Below are 23084 nucleotides of genomic sequence, written 5' to 3'. Positions count from 1 at the left end.
TTTGCGTATCAAATTTTAATGCATTGTTACTAATTTTGTGCGTATGTAAATAATTTTATTTGTACGTATGTAAATAATTTAATAATATGTAAATAATAATAATGTAATATTTATACGTGAAATAATAGTTTTTTTGTCTATTTAACATTGAGTAAATGGCTATATCGCTAATTTGGCGATATATCGCCACTTGGCGATTCTTTGGCGACTATTTTTTGTCGCCAAACTTGGCAACCATTGTGGGACATTTGGGTCAAGTCTATGTATAATTGCAACTGGTACTGTGATTGAATAAATATAATTCATTAACCAGTACTCCCTCAACATACTCTCTCTTTAGATACAATTATTTATTAATTACATATTACATAATAATTAATTAATTATAACATTTATTTACAACAAGTTCAATGCAATTTTTGCTAGAAATTTTACCATTCAGTTATATTACTCTCAATAATTTTATTACAAATATTATTACTTTCTTAAGTATTTAACATTCATTATAACAGTATTCAATGTCAAAATATTGCATATTTTCTATGTTATACTCAAAAATATCATTTTACATCCATTTTTTGTACCAATATTTCAAAATTTTTCATTGATTTTTAAATATTCCCATTATTCTCAAAGTAAATCCAAAACTCTCGAAAATAATTAAACAATTTTAGATAATAATCCAAATATCTTGTTTCTGCATTCATTTTTAATAACTTTCACTAAATAAAGTTAATTAAATAGCTTTATTTAGTGACTTTATTAAACATAATTATGAAAAATTAAATCTTTTGATACCATGTTTATCATTTTCATTAAATAGTGCTAAATGTTTAAAATCCAGTATAATAAGAAAACAGCATTACACGTTTAAATTTTCAAATGCCAGGAATTGTTAGCACATGTTACTATCTCTGTAACCGTATCCGGCCCTCATATGTCTTCCAGTAATTTCGAGAAACGGAAAGTACTAAAGATTTCTCGGCCTTCGGAGGGAAAGCTATATTAGAAGGGAGAGAGCATCAGTTTCTGAGTTGTTTGGTTCAGCGTGAGTTCTGAGTATTGAGATATCTCCGTGTTAGCTTCGTTCTTTATATGCGCTTTGCATAGTGTTGTGTTTAATGTTCTTAGTAGTTTAAAGTATAACTGCTGATCATACACTGTGATGCTGTGAAGAGCTGTACAAATGTTATTGGGAAAGATCCAGAGCAGAAAAGTGTTCTTTTTTGTAAAATAAATATTATCAAGTTAAAATCGCTTCTGTGTACGTTCAATCTATTAGGAGCCCGTAAGCAACAGCAACAGTATCATAGATTTACTAATAAGGGCCATGTTATAAGGTATTTCTCCCGCTTTCCTAGCGTCCCTCGTGGTGTAACGGTAGCACGCTGGGCCGGTATTCCAGATGTCCGTGGTTCGATTCCCGGCGAAGGCGGTTGCATATTTTTCATCTTTTCTGTTTCCAATTAACCTAATGACTTTACAAGTGGCGCCAGAACTAAAAGGGTTGTGCATGATGATTCTCCGCACCCAGGATTTGGCGACTAGGTCCCCCAAAACCCTAGTCGCCCTTTAAAAAGGGGAGTATATAAGGTATTTCTCCCACTTTCCTAACGTGCCTTCGTGGTGTAACGGTCACGATATGCCTGTTAACCCCTTCGCGCCGACTGTCACGTATACTTGCCAGCAACGAACACACTTATCTACCAGCCGACACGCGGGCGTGCCAGAGCATTGTTGCATTCTCTACCGACTGTCACGTATTTGTGCCAGTACCTTGGAACGTTTTTCAAACTATAATTTCTGCCACAAGATGGCACTGTATGTCCATATGGTTTCAGATACATGTGCATTAGACCTTCTACTCGAAATGAGAGAAGCATGACTCACATACACGTGTTTTTGATTATATAAACAAACGAGGAACTAAATGTTACCGAATGGCGTGATTTATGACGTCTCTTTAAATCGCACTTTATTCGCACGTGATAGTTGTTTATTGTAAGTAGAAGTTTTATATGCGCTAAAGCGTTGAGTATTTCCGTTTACAGTTCAGTTTTTAGAAAATAATTAGATCTTGTTAGACGTGAATTCTTTCTGTTTTTACCGTTTCAATGTCGAAGCGTCGAAAATGTTTAACAGAGCATGAAATAGCAGAAATGATGCAAAATATTTCAGATATTGATTCTGAAATTCTGATATCGATTCTGAAAGATTAACTGAAAGACATTTTCCAAAACTTTGTTCAGAAGAGACTGATAAGAAAATGAGACGACGATGCTTCGTTTGTTCATATTCCCGGAGAAATCCTCCAAAACGGCAAATGAGTTATTACGAATTCAAGGAATGTAACGTAGGACTGTGTGTAGATCCGTGTTTTAAAATTTTTCATACGAAAAGAGAATTTTAAGTAATATATTTAGTTTTCAGATGTATAATGTTAAAAATCATAAAATGGTGAGTAATTAAAATAAAATGTGTAAAATATGCATTTAAACAAGAAATAAGGTAATTAAAGTATATATATAAAAATATCTATAAAGCATAAGCCGTTTAAATACTCTATAGAGCATTATTAAACAATGCGTTGATACTTCGGAAATTTCATGGATTTAGGCTTAGTAGCAAAAAAGCCCCCGGCCCTGGAGAGACGCTCGCGGAAGACACTGCCGGCCTCAGCGATAAGCGCGCGTTTTCGATACTCAGTCGAAGGGGTTAACCTCTGTTAAACTTCAGGCGTCCCCGTCCTCCGTCACCTGTCACCTGTAACGGTCACGCTGGGCCGGTATTCCAGAAGTCCGTGGTTCGATTCCCGGCGTAGTAGATTGCTCCTTTTTCATCTCGCTGGCTTCCAAAAACCTAATGACTCTACAATGTGGGCAAAACTGTCGCAGCCTGATAGTTGTATCTGACGTGTTCTTAAGATGAAGCTGTGGATCTATGGCCAGCTATTCAAGATACATTTATAGATACTTAATCTTTTCGTAACATCCTACACATTTATGTATAGAGAAATATTTCATAGGCATTCAGTTACTACCAGTTATATTCAGGTTGTACAGGGGATATTAGTGATTGTAAATTAGTGTTATCGTATAGTATAAACATTTGTAATAAAAAATTGAGAACAATGCATGAGATAAAAACTGAAAATTCAGATTCATAATTCAAACTTCGTTTTATTCAAATACAGAACACAGATTCAGAATACACCAGAGGCAAACTATACACACTTTTCAAAATTTATTACATACTTTCTCAAAATTGTACAGGCACCTGGACCCGCTAAATTTTACATTATCTTTATCAACAGGTCCTTTGATAACCGCTACCACAACTTCCGAATAAACGCAAGGTAAATATTTTGGCAATCATTTACATGGCATGAAATTATCTCGAAATCGTTGAAAAATATTGTTACAACCAAGTACTTATTCATCACTCAAAATGTATTTGAACTTTGAGAACTCTCTTATTGTAAAGCCTTGATTATCGAAGCACTGAGTTGCCCGCAGTGCAATAAAATTCAACAGTAGACAGAATTTTGACAATAATTATCGCTAGGAGATTTTTGAAGAATTCGAGAATATCAGATTTTTCTGAGGAAGTGTAATGGTTATTTTAGAATTTTACATCTTTTGTATGATTTTTAATTTTTTTTCTAAGCTTTTACATGGTATTTACATTTACATCAGTATGTTCAGTATCATTCTTTCTTTACTGCTCAGTATCATAAAATAATATATAAGTAGATAAAATCATATATAAGTAGATCATCAGTATCATAAAATAACAGCCATTAGTATCATAAAATGGATAAGATATTTAAAATAATTAATAATTTTTATGTGGATATCTATTAGAATTTCCTCGAAAACATACTGCAAAATAATTCCTTTCTGAAATTGAAATTAAAAGATTGAACTCTGGAATTACCCTAAATTTTCGATTCTCCTGGACTACAAAAAAAAGTTCGTTTCCCGACGTACATAAAGTCGTCTTCCCTTACCTGTCAATGTCCACAAAAAATTTTGACGTTGAACGATTATTTTCTTTAAGTGTACACGTTGACCCAAAACATGGGACAGTTTTATACGTATCTTCCGTTCTACTGGTTCTATTGACGAAATTTAACGTGCGTATTTCAAACCTCGAAAAACGCGACTTGTATACAATTAAAAGCGCGACTTTATACAATTAAAAGCGAAATTTATATAGAGAATTATTCCAGCATAAGTATTTCGACTCAAAATCGAACTTTTTATGAAAGAACATATCGATTTTTTTTCATACTTTGATTCTACGGCGCAAATTATGCCAAAGTGTCAAATTTTATAAAAATCGTGGGCACAGTTTTTAAAAACAATAACTCTCAAAATTTTAGCTCCTGGATTAAATTAAATTTGGTACATATTTATTAATATCTCTTTTTTATTAAACTTACTTCATTCCTTCGTTCACAATTCAAAATTTCAGTTCAATCCAAATAAAATTCTCAGATATTTTTTGATTTATTTTTAAAATTTGTATTCGTCTGTAATTTTTATAAATATTTCGTTAAAGGTTTTGAGTTACAATTTGTAAACATTTTACCATCCATCACTTTAAAGTAGATATGTTTCTAGGCAAACCTGCAAAAAATTGGAGTTTTTTATTCAACATATCCCAAGATATGCACAAGAATTTACATACTGGAGCATTTTGTAATTTGGCATATTGGTTACAAGCCGTAATAACGCCAAATGTGGTATACCCACTTTGTTAAAATTATTTAAAAGAATGACAGATGCAACCTATTTTTCCTTCCGTGCACAATGAAAGGGAGGGAAGCCAGGTTATCATAAATTAAGAATTTCGCCAAGTGAATTATATTTGGCGAAAATTTACAAAAATTCTCAGAGATAAATTTTTAAATTTCTCGGTAGATTTTCCACCAAAGGTTACAATATTTAGACATAATTTGAGTCCTGAAATGAAAATATGGAAAACATATTTGTGTCACTACAGAAAAACTCTGATTTGGGTCAGAACACCTGAGTTAGAGCAATGCTATATATAAATCCAATATATAGCCTGAGTCGCGCTTTCGAGACATAAAAAACGCAAATCAATCGGTCGAGTAGAACGGGAGATATAGAACTTTCCTCCTTTTTTTGTGTAGAAAGTTCAAATTAATGAAGAAAATCGGTGAGGTAACAATATGATGTTCAACCTCACTGTACAAGTGTATGGCAGTCTTGATCTAAAATAAAAGTGTTGACTAAGTTTTCAGAAACTGAGTTTCTCAGTAATATTTTGAATGTTAATGAATTAGAAATATATAATATAAATTGTATTTAGTTTCATATTAGTTATTTGTATCGTTGCTTCATTACAGTTATACATCCGTTCCATCTCGAAATGTTATTATAAATTGCACGCAGCAGAATTTTTCACAAGTTTCACTACTTCAGAATATTACAAGCAGATTATAGGTTCAATAATTAGTGTTTATAAATGCGAATATTTGCTGCAGAGATTTTAATATTTATAATAAAAATATTTCGACTCAATTCAATTTTGCAGTATTCAAGAATAAATGGTTTACTTGAAAAAATGGTTTACTTGAATAATGGTTTACTTGAAAAAAGAACATTTCGAAAGTATTTGAAAACTTTCATGCTCGCTCATATTGGATAATCGAGGCTCTACTGTATATGAACTTTCTTCGCACATTCAACTAGGATATTCAAGGTAAATATTATTCAGATATCCAAAGCATACAGTAATGCTTTACATGGAAAATTAATGTAAAATTAAATGGATTTTAGAATAGATAATAACTGTATACTTGTATTGATAACATGGTGCTTTAATTCAACAAATGTATTTTTAAGTGAAATTTTAAGGCATATCCTTGAAGAAAAACCAAACCTTTTAATGTTTTCTAATTTTATTATAAAACTCATGATTATGGTTTGAAATTTAAGAAACAGCGAATGCAAGAACAATTAAATTTACTGAAAAAATTAGAAACAACGGGTAATACCGAACTATGTGCATTAATAAAAAAGGAGGTTCTAAAATGTGTTTTGGCGCAGTGCCAACTCCCATCACGCTTCCGTTATTGGGAAGCAGCTGTTGATTGAAAAGTACTTTGATATCAATGGAAAAGTACTTTCATGATGTATAAATGAGGAAGGAAGTTACTATAGTTCGACCGTCTCCAATGCAACCTTGGTTGGCATTCTGCCAAAACACTTAGACTCGTCCAAAAGGGGTATTTTTACTTGCTGCGACGTGAAAGGCTTCTCTTCTCCGGAAAGAGAGAATTTATATGCTCGACGGAAAGAAAGTCCCCATGCTTCCACCTTATTTTGACAATAATTCAGTCCGAATGGCGCATGCGTGTGTGCGCTCATGGTCGCGGATGAGGCGGTCGAACTATACTTCCCGTTTCCAGATGCGAAAAATAACATATTTTATACGGAAACAAACTTTTCTATGACTTCGTGACTTTTCCATGAATTAATTAGCAGTAAAGAAAGAATGATACTGAACATCTGTTCAGTATCATTCTTTCTTTACTGCTCAGTATCATAAAATAATATATAAGTAGATCATCAGTATCATAAAATAATATCCATCAGTATCATAAAATGGTAGCCATATTTAGTATGATTTTGTTCTTGTCTTTCTTACGGAACCTCTTATGACCTTTAAAAAGATACATTAAAATGCACATTTTATACATCAAAAACATAATGCACTAGACAGGAAGTTAAATGCGTATTTGGAAAATATGATCTCTGTATACTTTTTTACCTAGTTATAAAAATAATCTGTATAATTATGTTTTGAAAATACATGAAATGATTTTCACGTAAAATTACTTAAGGTATTAGATAAAATGAGTCTCCTAACCACAACTTAAAAATATCCTGTTTTCAATATAGGCTAGAAAATACGTTATTTAAAAATCTTCAAAATTGAATTTTTTATTCGATGTCTATCCCTAGTTTTTAATATAAGTTACATACTTCCTTAAAACACATGTCTTCCTTCACAAAGTGTTTCTTTTGGCTCTAGATATTTAACATATTATAAGAAATGAAACATTTTCACACAGATACATCACATATATCGAAATCACTCAAAGTATTTACATCAAAAAAGATAAAAATGAATATAAACAGAATTTAAACACCGTCTTTAAGACTCAATAGAATATATAAGCTTATATTAAGTAGAAACAAAAAAGTGCTGAAAAAAAAACTTAAACGTGCCAGACGTTTAATAAAACAAGAGGTAGGCAGATATATACATTTGTTCTACAGCAGCTAACGCTGTACAGATGAAAACTCGAAAGAAAACAGTATAGCTGGCATAAATAGAAATAGTCCTAATTTTAGTCCCTAGTTTAATTCTCAAAATGAGTAAACAAAATGGCAAAAGAAAACATAGTTTGCTTTTAAAATGCCCTTTATCTTTGCATAGCAGAAATTAACAACGCAATTAAAAATTCTCACAGGGCATCTGATGGATTTTTATCAACATTTTTCAGTCTCTTTTTACAGATTTTAAGTTTATATAATATTGTAATCAATAAAACTATTTTGTTTCAGAAACACATTTACAGCAGTTTAGTTATCAGCTGTTCTTTAGCATCAATTGAAGTAATTAAAAAATAATTTTCGGCTTCAGAACTAGCGTGAGCCAAAGTAATTCCAAGATGTTTTTTGCCTTCAAGAGGTACTAACTGGTCTATCTTTCCCACGTCAGTTTAAACAGACGAAACATAGAGAAACAAAAGCGACACGTTGTTTTGTTCTCTCGTTAATGACTGTTGACCTTTGTTTTATATTTCTCGCCATTTATTTCACACACTTCTGAACACATTAAATTTATTTCACACACTTCAAAAAGTATTTCGTTAAAGTCTGACTGCAATTAAATACGAAGCAGCCATTTTTTCATAAGTAAATACCTTTGTTGAACATCAAATTATAACTACATATTTTGGTTTTCAACTCGGTTTCACATATTTTTGCTTCCTATTTTTCTTCTGAACATCTTTTCCAAGAAGATACGCCCCATCGTTGATTTCAAGTATTTTAATTTAATATAAAATAAAAGCTAGAGTCAAAGTAAAGGCTAATTCAATTCATCTTTTAAGCCATTTCTTATATTTTATTTATAAAATAGCTCACTCAAAGAATTTGTTAAATTTTATTTTCTGTTTTACCGAGCAAAGAAACTTTGTACCATTATCCATTTCTACTATAAAAATTATTAATCAGGAAATACAAGACCCGAAATAATGACGAGCCATTTTTTTTTTATTTCAAATGAAAGTTCTCGGCTCACGTGATAGTAATGTACTTTATGGTAATTTATCTATTGCTGTATTCATATTTAAGGGGACTCATACACCTTAAACCCTCATGATCTTCGAATATGGGACTGTTGCAAGAATTGGGATATTTTATTTATTTTAAAAGCAATTACTTCCAACTTTTTACAGCTGACTACGTAATGTACCTGCTTTGGAAACTAGTAACCCGAAAGCTTGTGTTGCCACAAATATTTTTGTAATTTAATCGTCTTTGTGACAAAATATTTCGCCATGTTTCCACCTTGCGCGCATGATATTTTAAAAATGGCTAATGGTACATACTTGAAATTGGATGGAATTCTTTATATGGGCGCTATTTTCTAACTGAACCAACAATCTGATGAGTATTTTAATAGTGAAACATTTTATGGACGAAAACATTAAAAGTTTTGTTAATAAAACACATTTTATAAACTTAACTCAAAATAAAATAAAAATGTAACATGAAAGTTTTAGAATTTTAGGTTCAGAGTAGTTTTCAAATGTTATAAAAGCTATATATTAAATATGGAATTAAATTATGAAACAGAATGTTTTAAACTATGCGCGCAAGTTGGAAATATGACGAAAAATGTTGTCACAAAGCGGATTAAATTATAAAAATATTTGTGGCAACACAAACTTTCTGATGACTATTTCAGAAAGCAGCTATATTACGTAGTCAGCTGTAAAAAGTTGGTAGTAATTGCTTTTAAAATAAATAAGTTATCCCAATTCTTGCAACAGTCACCTATTCGAACACCTTATGGGTTTTAAGGTGCATGAGTCCCCTTAAGAGGGCTCATAGAATTACTTTCCGGTCAAAAACGACTTAGTGTGTACCTAAAGTCTACAGTTTCGTTTGCTCATTATCATCTACTTTATCTGTTTCTTCTTTTTGGTCATTTTTCAGTTCTTCTGAGGATTTTTTATCTTCCATTTTATTTTGATTTTCATCACTTTGATCAACTGAATTTCCACTACTTTTCGATTCGGAATCCTTTTCCTTTTGGCGGCGTTCACTCTCATCTGCTTTGGCTTCCAGTTTGTCGATACAAGACTGAACTTCCCTTACTGCAGCTTTGCGAGCACTTCGAATGTCCTCTCTTCCTTCGGTGTCTATATCATCGAGGCGTAGCATACATCTTGTTAACATTTCATCGAGGAATCGAAACTGTTTATCCCTACCAGTTCCATTGTATGCCTCAACGCGCACGACAAGATCTTCTACATTCTGCAGAATAACAGCTATCTGTTGAAGAGAAGGGCTGTCGAACTTATTTTTTCTTGGTTTACGTTCCTCATAAGTCTCAGAAGTTTGACTCGTATTTCTATTTTCGTTCCCTTCACATTCTTGGTGCTTTGGAATATTTTGCCTCTGGGGTTTCACCTGATCATCATAAGAATCACCTTTGGTTTGGATATTAGTTGAGCACAGCTCTTCTCGTTCTTTTTGGGAAGGTAACTTGACTTCAATTTTAGTAACGTATGTTTGTTTTGGACAGTGTCCATCCGAGTGCGATCGGAAAGCTGCTGAGTGTTGCTGCTGCTGCCTAGGGATGTCTTCGTGTGTTTCCGAATAAGAGCGGAATACTGATTTTGGTGGTACCGGATGTCTCGAATCGTCGAAGCTCTGAGAACTTTTATGGATTCTTCTTGTTGGAAGCGTATGGATAGCGTGAGGATCCCACGAATCTTGCGTAGGATTTGTAAAAGCTCTAGGTCTTCCACTGGTTGGAACGCGATGATGGTTATACCGAGAATTGACACCGAGATCTTCAGGCTCGAAGGTTTTTCTCAAATGCTGAACCTGAGGACCAACCCACTCCTCAGAATAATCTTCTTCAACCGCTCGATCAGGAGGCGGGGAATTTCTACCAAAACGTGATTTCATTTCTTCCATCCTACGTTCTACCATTATTGGTATGTGATGGACTCTGCCTTCAGCTTTCTCAAATTCTTCCTCAAGATCTTTCTGAAGATCACGCGCGCTGAAGCGCTTGTCGAATTCTTCATCAAATTTTCTCGATGAAGGCCTTCCGTCTTCAAAGTCATGATCAAACTGCCGTTCCACTCTTCTTATGTTAGGAATGTCGCCATCGAATTCGCTGTCCCAGCGACCTGGTTTGAAAACCCTCTTAAACATTCTAGGTCGATCAGGGAAGCGATGGTTGGGAGATTCGTTCCATACTTCCTTGAAGATTCTTCTCGGGAAAGTTGGACTCCTGCGACCGCTAAAGAACTCCTCCTCATGATCTGTCTTTCTGGGTGGGAAGTCATCCTCAGTATGTATGATCCTTCTGTAAGTTTCAGGACTTGAGCCAGGAGATCGAAAATGTCTACCAGATGGAGACCACGTCATGTCTTCGTAGTGAGAAGGCTAAAATGAAAAAAAAAGAAGTAAATAATACATATTTAGTTTACCTAACAACAAACCATTTCATATATTGTAAGTAGTTAATATATCAGTTACAAAACATGTTTCAACCCTTTGTGTATAAGACCCTAACAATAAGGTTATAAGATATTTCTCCCGCCTTCCTAGCGTGACTTCGTGGTGTAGTGGTTCTGCACACTGGGCCGGTATTCCAGAGGTCCATGGCTCCATTCCCGGCGAAGGTGATTGCTAATTTTTCATCTCGTCTGCTTCCAAAAAAAAATCCTAATGACTCTACAAGGTGCTCTTAATTCAAGCAACTATCACGACTATAGTAGTGTAATAATAGTAGAATTCCACTATAACTTGTATGAAATGAAATTAGCAATCAGAAACGTCCGTTTACTATGAAGTATTTAATCTTTTTAATGATACACTAAGTGATAAACAAGCTTTAAAGGGTGTAATATGTATATTAATCAGATTTTAAGAATATTTGATAGAATTTTCATGTTAAAATAATATAACTAATCCTTAGTAGTACTCACAAGATTCAAATATTATCGTTTAGTTGATCATACCTTTTCGGAATGTTAGTATTTTGATTTGTTCCAAACAGAACTAACAATATAGGCTTATAGTCTTCTTGGCTGCAAAAAATGATCATCACCTAATATGGAAAGCCTATTCTTATATTGCATTTTGGAGTTTAATATGCGCAATAGTGACTATGCTGGAATGCTGAAGAGATATGAAGATATGATCCCTAATTACATTCCCTTCAAAGTTTTTAATCAGATATTGGTTATGCTTAAGTTATTCATTTTTCATTAGAATGGCAACCATTTATTCTTAAGAGATGACAATCCAGTTATTAATGCAGTAACGACTTTTCATTAATTTCACATGAATTCGGCTCATACTTTCACATTTCATTACCAGAAGCGTGGCAGTAAAATCCGTGAACATTGACAATTCGACCCAGGTTCATAACCGGTAAACTGGTTGGCTACATGGAAATTTTCGTGATATTTTCCCCATGTGTAATGCAAGTACAAGCCATTTTTCGTTAAACGTCTTTCCACGAACGACCTTTCTCTTCGCTTAAGGATATAGTCGTCGTGTACTTTGCTGTAATTCATATAATCGAATCCAATCCTTTTTGACTATAAAAGTGTAGTAGGTGTTAGCATTTTCAGAAGGTTAATATCAATAACTTGAGGAGATGACTACAAACTAGTTTAGTCATTCAGTACTGATTCATAAGAAAATAAACTTATTATTCTACTGAGTGAACAAGTCCTTACATTTATATAAAATTTAATCAGCGAAACATTGAAATTCACCTTGAACTAAATGGTATAATTCTTGAATTTCGTGCAATTTATATTTTGTTTTCAGGTGCTTTGGTTATCGGAATTCTGAGAATCCAACTAATATGAAACTTTTGTTTTAAATTTTAGAAAAAATCTTGGTAGTACATCAGGGGTTCTCAACCCTCCACGGGATTCTCCACGGGTTGAGCTTACCAAGGCTCATACTTCTTACGCTGTCAATATCAACCACAGCTCGTGGAGAAGCAACTAAAGGAACATTCAAATTCAATTTCAAACGTGGACCGATAGTCAAAGATTATATAATTTAAATCTTACTCTAAACTGGCTAAATAACTCTACGCAACTAAAGGAACATTCAAATTCAATTTCAAACGTGGACCGATAGTCAAAGATTATATAATTTAAATCTTACTCTAAACTGGCTAAGTAACTCTACGCAACTAAAGGAACATTCAAATTCAATTTCAAACGTGGACCGATAGTCAAAGATTATATAATTTAAATCTTACTCTAAACTGGCTAAGTAACTCTACCGTATAAAATTCAAATTTTGCAGGGATATAACGCAAAGCTGACTAATTACAACCTATCAGAGTTTAATTTATTTGATTATAACAAATCACTCGAGGTTATCTGCCTAAGGATAGAGATGCCTTCCCGGTGGACTTTCTAAGGAAAACTGGTTCATCTATACGTTGCACATGGGGAAAACCACGAAAACGCTTATTCAGCCACCCCGCATATAAACATCTGCAGGAAAATAAATTATGTTATAATTTTCAGGTTGATGGTGATGCTAGGCATTTCGTGGTTGATTGTAGTTTAAGGGGTATCAGAAACCCCTATACCGACAATGTTAAATTGGCCATTTTCGATGTACCTTTTTTCAAACTCTGCTGTAGTTAAAATAAGCTTAAAATTTTTTCTGTAATTAAAGTATACCTTGTAGGGTTTATATTTATTTTAACTAACATTTATTTTAAGTTTAAGATATCTTTCCTGTCAAGCCTTACTTTCCCCTGGAATTGCCAATGCCAGAGTATGTAAATTTTTAGTAGAACGCGCAAAGTATTCAAATTGTCAGAGGAAGTAATTTGAGTTAAATAGAAGGGAAACGAGTTCGAAAGTGTGCTTTCTTGCTTCACGAGCGTGAAGGTTGCTAGGTACAAATTGAAGAACCGCGGCCTGTGTGCTTGCTTCGGCAAATAGTTGAATCTTTCAACTTAATATTCAGAAAGTTTGCTGAAATATCAGCTGTATCTTAGAACGCGGTTAGGTTAGTTACGTTCAGAGAGCCTCGTAGGTAGTAACTTGTTATTATTCATTTTTAGTTTCTTATTTTTATTTTACCGCCGAGTCGGCATAGTTTGTGAGCGTCAAGTTCATGCATCTGTAACTTCTAAAATAGAATAAAAAGGAAGTTAAAACCCTTCTTAAGAGTTTTGTATACTTTCCAGTTCATAGCAGTCACTACTATTGTTGCGTGCAGGTTGGGGCCGAGCAACATTACAACCTATCTGATTATACTAAATGAGCTTTTGAAACATTTTGAATTTTAGAGTAAATTAGAGAATATTTTGTTAGGCATAGTAAAATTTAGCACTTTTCTCACACAAAAAAATATCTGTGGTGTTCTATGTTGTGAATTTGTGTTTATGGATTTTTTTGTTTGTTTGTTAGTCTGTAATATTGTGTTCGATGTGCTTATTTATTTTTGATTTAGTATTTTTGTTTGTTGTTTGGGGTGGCTGGGTTACTGGCTGCCCTCATTTGTGGAGATACGGGGCCCCTTCTTTTGAGCTATGGGTACACTCGTGTCCAGGTGGGCTCTGAAGGGAGCCTCCAATTCTTACAATTCTTACCCCGCATATAAGCATTCTGTACCGTGCTACGCGCATACGGAAAAATCCGTACTTGTGATTGGACATACTTTCTGGTGACATCATTTTCTCTTGGTCTACTAACGTTTAAGCAGGATTCGTATAGTTTTGGTTTCGTTAAATGACCCGCGAAACGTGAAATCATTTGTACTCTTTGAATAATAATGCTAGCCGAAAAAATTGATATGCAGCCTTTTGCAGATGGCATCCTGTTTATGGTATGATAAAATCATAAAATCCTTCAAAGATGCTTTTAAAATCAGAAGCAATCTTAAATACTTAGATTATATGAATAACTGACTTCATAAATTTAGTGCAAAAAACAAAACACATAGGATTACATGACCATTCGACACAAACGTAAAGGTGTGTTGGTGTATTTAATTATGGCAAAGCACACTAGGGCTATCTGCCTAAGGGAAGGGATGCCTTCGTGGAGGACGTTCTAAAGGAAACTGGCTCGTATACACGTTACACATGAGGAAAACCACGAAAACACCGATGCAGCCAGCCCGTTCGCGAGATTCGAACCTCTGACCGAACTACCAGTGTTCAGCGACTTTACCGCTCGGCCGCTGGTGGGCCAAATGTAAAGGCATATGTGCTAATAAGTATATTATTATTGAGATTTTGCTGCATTCAGTTCCTTTCACATTGGAGAAAATATTTCCTTTACAACTGTTTATGTTTTTCCATCTTAATGTCCCTGTCTTTCCCACTTCGAACATTCTATTGCCTTAAATGAAGGAAAAAGGTGCGTTCAGTATATTCGCTGAGTACACGTGTATAGGAAAAGAAACATTCTTCTCTGATAAGCACTATTTTTATATATATAGGTATAAAAGATTTTACACATTAAAAAAATGTGCAACATTCATAGAGTACATATTTATAGGAAATATTCAATTTATATATACGTATCTCTGTTTCTGTGTTCTAAATCTATAGTAGTCTAACTTCAAAAATAAATTTTATTTTTTCAGACTGACTGCAAATATCGTGCATTTACTTTGTATTAATGTTAGCTCGCAAAGTCTTTGTGTTTGCGGAAAATGCCTTGTCTCATGCTTTCGGAGGCTGCATCTCCTAAATATCTATATTTAATGAATATGAAATTAATAATTAACCAAAAAAAACACTCCATATTTTTTATATTAGTTGGTGTTGGTGTTGGTACATTTAATTATGGCAAAGCACACTAGGGCTATCTGCCTAAGGGGAGGAATGCCTTCGTGAAGGACTTTCTAAAGGAAACTGGCTCGTATACACGTTACACATGGGGAAAACCACGAAAACACCCATGCAGCCAGCCCGTTCGCGGGATTCGAACCTCGAACCGAACTACCAGTGTTTAGCGACTTACCGCTCGGCCGCTGGTGGGCCGTTTTTTATATTAAATTCATCATACTACAGTGTAATAAGCGTAATCGGGAACAAAACTATCTAGCCGCCATTAACCGCCATTACCGCCATTACCCGCCATTAACCGCCATAACCGCCATTACTGCCATTAACCGCCATAACCTAGCCGTCATTAACCGCCATAATCTAGCCGCCATTAACCGCCATTACCGTCATTAACGGTAATTATCTTTTCGGTGCTATCAAAATGTAAACAAACGGTATGGAAGTGTACATTTGAGCCCAAGGAAAGTCAAGGCGTTCCTAAGCGTAGAGGAAATGATGTCATCGGAAGCCCTATCCAATCATGAGGATAGATTTCACCCTGCGCGCGTGATGCGGTACAGAATGCTCATATGCAATCAGCCCGTTCGCCGGGATACAAACCCTGGACCGAAGTACCTGCGTACAGCGACTTTACCGTACGATTGCTGGTGGGCTCAACCTATCAGAGCCAGCAGAAACTAAATGTAGCATGCACGTGCAGGCCAGAAGCACCTCCTGTATTAAACTCCTCAATTTAGGGCTACACTCATTTACATTTTGGTGAGGAAACTTAAAGCAGAAGTTTTAGTAAACACTCAAATTGTAAATAACTGCTTAATTTAAATAATAAACTTACAATACATATAGAAAAGCTATATTTATCAGTTTTAATTTATGAATACGTAAAGCTACTTTTATTCAAGGTTTCGTATTTATCAATATTTTCTGTACATTTTTTTAAAATTCATAAAACACGATAAAAATAATATAAACCTAAATAAATGAATTTTTGTGTTTTTCGAGTTTTGAAAAGTAGAGGGGGAGGAGAATGATCTGTTAGCGATGATGAAAGGGGTGCATGAGGCAAAACAGGTTAAGAACCACTGTAATACACTGGTTATCATAAATTAAGGAAAAATCACAAAAATAGCGATAAATCCCTCAAAAATAAGCCAAACCGTGTGCAATTTAAATATGTTGCCAAGTAAGAGTAGCTGAATAAAACTGCAATATGCAAATTAGTGGCGCTGCACTCGGAATACGTCATCTGTGAGGAGGATAAAAGTCCATGTTTGAGAGCAATCCCACATATTTCACTGTGATGGTGACATCAGATATCTGAGATAGATAATTCGTAACGATGACCTCCAGACATCATTTGCCTGCAGAACTACGATGGAGAGACATTGGGAGACTAGAGGCAGGATAAAGTCAAACAGAAGTGGCCAGACGCTAAATGTGAGTCCTTCTGTGGTTCATAAACTTTGGAGGCGATTTCAAACCACAGATTCGGCATCTGAGAGGTTTAGCCAAGGACGGCCCACTGCTACGACGAGCGCCGATGACCGATATTTGACATTATGTGCACGCAGGAATAGAACCACTACTCCAGCTCTTCTTAGATCCTCCCTTGCTGAAGCCACCGGAAGGTTGGTGTCAACGTCAACTGTGCGAAGAAGGCTTCACGAAGGTGGTCTGTATGCGAGGCGAACAACCATTTGCTCGCTGCTCAAGTCACGCCATAGGAGGGACCGCTTGCAGTGGGCATAACAATATGTCCACTGGACGCCTTAGCAATGGAGGGCTATTCTTTTTACGGAAGAGTCCAGGTTTAGTCTAGAACGCGATAGTAGGCATTATTTGATATGGAGAGAACCTGGAACTGGTTATCATCCGTCAAACATCCGTTAAAGAGATGCATACGGAAGAGGCAGTGTCTGTGTTTGGGGTGGCATCTCTTTGGGTGGACGCACAGACCTCCATGTCTTTCCAACGGAAATCGTGAATGCTCCAGTTTATAGAAATGACATCCTTGATGCTTATGTGCGCCCATGCGCCAGGGCAATAAGTGATGCTTTCTTGTTACAGGACGATAACGCAAGACCACATAGAGCTCGCATCGTAAATGATTATCTTCAACAGGAAACAATTATACGCATGGAGTGGCCAGCTCGATCCCCGGACTTGAATCCTATCGAACACGTTTGGGATGGTTTAAAGAGACGTCTAACTGCTCTCAATCCGCCTCCTTAGACCCTTGCCGCGCTTGCAACTGCTTTGCAAGAGCAATGGCTCTCGCTTCCTATGGAACTGATGGACCGCATAATTGAAAGCATCACACATCGCTGAATGTGCTGTATTGCTTCTAGAGGCGACCATATTCCATATTGAAGGTACTTTTACTATAGCAAACTGACACCTTCGATTTGTTCATTTTATACATGTGCTAATTTCTATACTACCTATACTATATATTTCTATAATATTGTGTGGTAATTTATTTTCATGTTATTTGATACTTTGCTATGTGTTGTATATAGTGGGTAAGTTTCATGAAATTCTACATGTAACTTTTTCAGTAATCGTGATTTTTCCTTAATTTATGATAACCAGTGTACATATTTCTACCATCTCTGTAGGAGTAGCTATGAAGCCAATTCTGGGTTTATTTCTACAGAAAAGAAAAGACACTGCATTAAAACTGAGGAAGCGAGGAAGAAAAATTCTTTAATCAGGCTTGCTGGCATTGCCCAGACTAACTTTACATTTTTCTGAAAATGAAATTACCGATGGCAATTATGCACGGCTAAGAAATGTAATCCTCTCCTTACACATCACGCAGTAGAAAACTCAGTTTCTTTTGGGGTCGTCAATTCAATGAAGGGCGTAGGATAAAGGATCATTAGCTGCTTGCGTCAGAGATTACGGAGAAGAATGCATTTCTTGAAAGAAATTCTGTGGAATAATCTCTATCATTAGAAGGGAAAAAATGGGACTCAAGGCGTTATAGAAACTATTCTGATATTAGCGTGACTGCTATCTGATGAAATTGATGTGATTATTATTGTGAATGTGCATGAGAAAAGACATTGCAAGTTGACACGAAGGTTGGCTTAATGGTAAATGCCTCTAAATATGAAACAGTCTCAGCCAGTGCATCGGAGTCAAAAATGCATATTTAATTATGAATGCAATAAGAATTTTGATAAAAATAAACAAATTTTTACATTTACATTACACTTCAAATGCATACAAACAATGAATATGTTTTGGCGTCACACATCAGAAAACATAAAAGCATTAACGGCCAGACACACCATTTGCCACAACATTTTGTATCAAAATAAATGGCTGGTGACAGGTGACGGAGGACGCGGACGCCTGGTGTTTAACATATGTAAACAGGCGTATGGCTGTGTGTTGACGCCATACGCCATATGTTAAACACCATGACGCCTGGTGTTTAAAATATGTAAACATGCTCTCGAGGCTGTCTCTAGATAGGGGATGGCCCACGCCCTCCCCTATCTAGAGACAGCCTCGAGAGTTTATTGAGATAAATGAGACGTTGCACATGGCCATACAAGGGCTTAGGAGTGAGGTTAGACAATTTTTTTACAAGCATAGGCTGGACTAACACAAAAATATCAGTTTAAGGATATAAGTCTGTTGTTGTTGTTGACTAACGCTCACTTGTCTGACCAAGCTCACAAAATTTCTCGTGCAAGGAGTGCAAGATACACCTGTCGTTGGCAACAACCTTGAGCACCTTACCGGTGACAGCGCGATTTAGCTCAATTCCACCCCCAATTTTAATGGAGAACAACCCCGGTGGGGAAGGGGTCCAAGGATCTCCCACCATTCTTCCCTTACTACCAGCCTCTCGAGAGGGAAGATTATTCGCGCATTTAGTGTATCCCCATGCCGCACAGATACTATACATTTATAAACATCTATGCCTTCTCCGGGATTCCACCCCGGGCCATTCGGCAAGGGAGGTAGCGAAGCAAACAACTGTAAGGATTGGGTGGCATAAAAAAAGCTAAAATGAAAGGAAAAAAAATCTGGAAGGTTTCAGATTTTAAATTACATCCAAAGGGACGTTTTTTAACGTTTTGTGTGTTGCCTTTATTTATTAAATATCACGTTCTTCGAACTAAAACCATAAAATTCAATTCAACGGCAATACAAGAAAATAATTTCATGAGAGCATATCTTTAGACGTTCGGATACACAGTCTCGCGCGCTGGAAATAATATTTGTTTCCGTACAGTGTTGCCATTACTAACTTTGAAATCGTTGAGTTTGTTAGTCAAAAATTCGTTAAGTTTTACAAAATTTGAAACAGATAATAAAATAAATTCGAAATTCAAAATTCGGGCTTCCGTGTGTTCGGTTGGAGGATTACGTTATTCAGAACTGGATGGCTCTAGATACCGTTATGGTTTCACAATGGGAGAAATATTCGTGCAGATTCTTCATTATTTAGTTTCTTTAAATATAATATATGGCGATAATATTTGGTGGCAACAGTTTGAAAAGTAAATCATCGCAGAAAGTGAAACGATGCAAAATGCCGTTTTGAGACTAACAGCCCTTTTGGGTCTAACGCCCGTTTGGGCTAATAATTCGAAATCCAGATCTCGAGGTCATGGATCTTCAGATTCGTGTGTCATTAAACAAATATGTTTAGAAAACAGTGGAGAGATGCACTGTCGCTACGAGCCATTCCAGTTAAATGACGCATACAATAATTCGCGGATGAAGAACTTTGAAAGCCACGGGATAGGTCTCGTAAAAAGCATTAAAATCCATTCATAGAAGATCAAGAAAACAGTTAGAAGCATCAATGAGAATAGGATGGGCTATAAAACGTATAGATATATTGATCCATGAAAACGTGTTCCAGTCCGTTGGATCTCTAAACACACACAGTGGCTTTTGCGTTTACGATTCGAATTCCTCGTTATATTCTTAACACAGCCTGTTTTCCATTACAATCACCAGCGTGGTTTTCTCCATGCGAAACCACAATTATCCAAACCTAAAATTAAAGTGCACTTTCATCACAGCAAAGATCATTCACCTTCTGGAACACACTACGTTCCTAGATTAAACAATTCTTTGTATTTGCGAAGTCTGGGGGATCTGCGCAAAGAATGCGTTTTCACTTTCCCATCACGTCAAGTACCGTGACCGCAACTGTTTATGAGATTCTACGAGCAAGACTGAAAACGATTAGGAGAGTGATATTCGCGAAGGTGAGAATGGAAATTTCCTTGTTTCATTTTACGCCTTTCAATAAAGGAAACAACTTAAATTAAGATGAATGTTAACCTTTTCACGTTCCCGATGTTTTCTAATTACTTAGAGTATTTTTAAATAAAACAAAAACATTTAGATTTCTAAAATTAACTAGAATATAATAACAAATGCAAAAAACGGTTTGAAGGTATAATTTATTAAAAGGATATAATAAAATTAAATTAAAGAGATGGGATTGTTATATCCTTTAAAATAAACAATTATTTAAAAGAATATAATAATCCCATCCCTTCATTTAAGACTTATATGAACAGCAGACTTTCTTTGCAGGCTAAATTTGTAATCAATAGTTGATTTGTCTTATTACATTTTAATTTTTTGATAGTTTAGAATTATTAATTATGGTAAATTAATCCAAACCTATCTGGAAGGCTATATGGCTACCCTAAGACAGTTCCCACAGATACCATTCAAGATCATTTTCTTTATCATTTTTTTAACATTTTAATAAATAATAGAAATATCTTGAGCAGAAATATCTTGAGGTACTTGTCGCATCGTTAGTTATGCTGTGAATAAGAATATAATTATTCAAAGCATCAGGCAAATCATCAGTATTGAAAGCTGTTTCCAATTTCAGGAAGAATATGATTCATTTAATTTTAAGTTACAAGACTAATAGACGGCTTTACAGAGTAACAATCGGAGCGGTTTTAAAAAAATATGCATATTTCTTAGTGATATTTATCTCTATTTCACTTTTTCATAATACATGCTGTATCATGCGAGCACAGCTCTCGGCCTTATTAGTGCCTAATGCCTATAATGGCTAGTGTCCGCCATTTTGGGGGAGATTTGATTTGATTTAGGGGGGATTAATTAAGATGATTCTAACACTGTATTTAATGGACTCACCTACAAGAAAATAGTTCAGTCGCCGCCTTGAAAGAAAACATCTTAAAATTAGGCAAAAGAACATCTTTTATTTGGCATAGATTTAATTTAAACTCTATCGATTTCTAAGACAAACAGGTAGAGGTCTCTTTTCGTCAGGAGCTAAAAACATTCTGCCATTTTTGGCAGAATTATTTTGGTCCTGACGAAGAGGGACCTGTAGCTGGTTGCCCTCGAAATCGGTAGAGTTTAAATTAAAGCTACGCCAAACAAAAGTTAGTTCTTTTGCAGGGAGTTTTCTCTACTCTTATGATAATCGTCTTCTTTATCGATAGCGAAGTGACATTTAAAATGTAATTTTCTTTGGGATTTGTGACATAACATAATAGCAAAATAACAACATAAAATTTTTGAAGAACTTTAAGTGATTTCCTATGTTTTTCTTTAATTAATAGCAAATCTGCATTATTAATCACTCAAGAATTATTTCAGGAATGAAACAGCCTTTGAAGAAAGTCGTTCATTAAGAGAGAAAACACACACACATTTATAACTACTTAAATAAGATTAGGTTTCCAGTTTTCAAAAATCCGATTAAAATTGCTTTTCAAATATGGTAAAGTTTTAAAGGCTTAGTAATTCAATTCTTAACCCTGTATACTGTTTCTTTTTTACGCTTAAAAACACTCATTATTAAGAACTGGTAATGTCCCCATACTGAAGTCCAAAGCCCTCGTGAAGAACCATGGAAAGAGGAGAGATGGCTTCATTTGTTATTTGTTACACATCTCGAGCCCTTGTGTAACTGTCTTAACATCGATGCTTGTTTTCAATCAAATACCATAGCAGTTTGGATCCAGACACACCCGCGCATGGCATATTATGACCAAATATCCCTCTTCCTGTTTCTAATTATCAGAGAATTTTTGGATCAGTGGAGTAGCGAGCATAACTGGCGCCTGGGGCAAAATACCCTTTCGGCGCCCCCCCCAAAAAAAACACATTGATATGACGAAAATCTTGTTTGGAGACCACCATTTGGCGCCCCTCTGCGAGCGGCGCGCAGGGCATCATACACCCCTTGCCCCCTCTCGCTACGCCATTGTTTTGGATCGATGGGTTTATGTGTTCTTGATCGGCATAGATCGACATCATCCGATGAATCCACTTACCACATAGCAGACCGTTCTTGTATCAATGAACACAAAAATTAAAGTTAGTCCAGATACAAACGAATTATAGTTTCGAAGATACTTCGAAAATACTGTAAGCTCTCATGTACTTTCGGAACAAGGCTGAGATATATACGATAAATAATTGTTATGAGACATAATTCTACATCAGAGTACGTGCAGGTACCTCTAAACACAAATACGAACATAAAATATTGTTTAAAAGAACTTTAAAAATGTTTCTGTCAAATATTTCCAACAAAGGAAAACGCCAAAGATTTCTCTACTAAACAAATCACGACAAGGAACTAGGAAAAGGCCTAAGGACTACAATGTAATACGAGAAAAGCGACAAGAACCTGTGGCAGTGAGCTGGTAACAATGTATTATGAGAAGATTTGTTATTTGATTCTGATTGTGAACTGTCCCAGAGAATGGTGAGAACAGTCAAACAGTGTCAAAGATAAATACTAAACTTGTAAGATTTAGTTTTCTTAGCTATCACCAAATGTGACTAGATTTACCAAAGCTATATCCTTGGGAATTCTCGCACAAGCTTGAAGATGAACACAACAAGGGATGGGTGTAAGACACCCTTTTACTGAACACGAAATATTCAACAGATGGCACAGAGTTACG

General features: G+C 35.3%; 1 protein-coding gene and 1 long non-coding RNA gene across 2 annotated transcripts in view; both read right to left on the bottom strand.

The window, feature by feature from the left end:
• The window catches only part of LOC146995573 (uncharacterized), a 242796-nt gene that overhangs the window by 88247 nt on the left and 131465 nt on the right, over positions 1-23084 (bottom strand). The window lies entirely within an intron of this gene.
• LOC118185751 (uncharacterized) overlaps positions 3160-23084 on the bottom strand; it is a 71872-nt gene continuing 51947 nt past the window's right edge. Inside the window, exon 2 of the mRNA XM_085824434.1 lies at positions 3160-10733. Coding sequence (XP_085680560.1) covers positions 9204-10733 — 1530 coding nt within the window. The 3' untranslated portion in view covers positions 3160-9203. The remainder of the gene's footprint in view (positions 10734-23084) is intronic.

Source organism: Stegodyphus dumicola, chromosome 9 (genome assembly GCF_044657685.1).
Source record: "Stegodyphus dumicola isolate Sdum_Otavi_A_Nest chromosome 9, ASM4465768v1".
Classification (NCBI taxonomy): domain Eukaryota; kingdom Metazoa; phylum Arthropoda; class Arachnida; order Araneae; family Eresidae; genus Stegodyphus; species Stegodyphus dumicola.
This window is presented reverse-complemented; position numbering and strand designations above follow the sequence as displayed.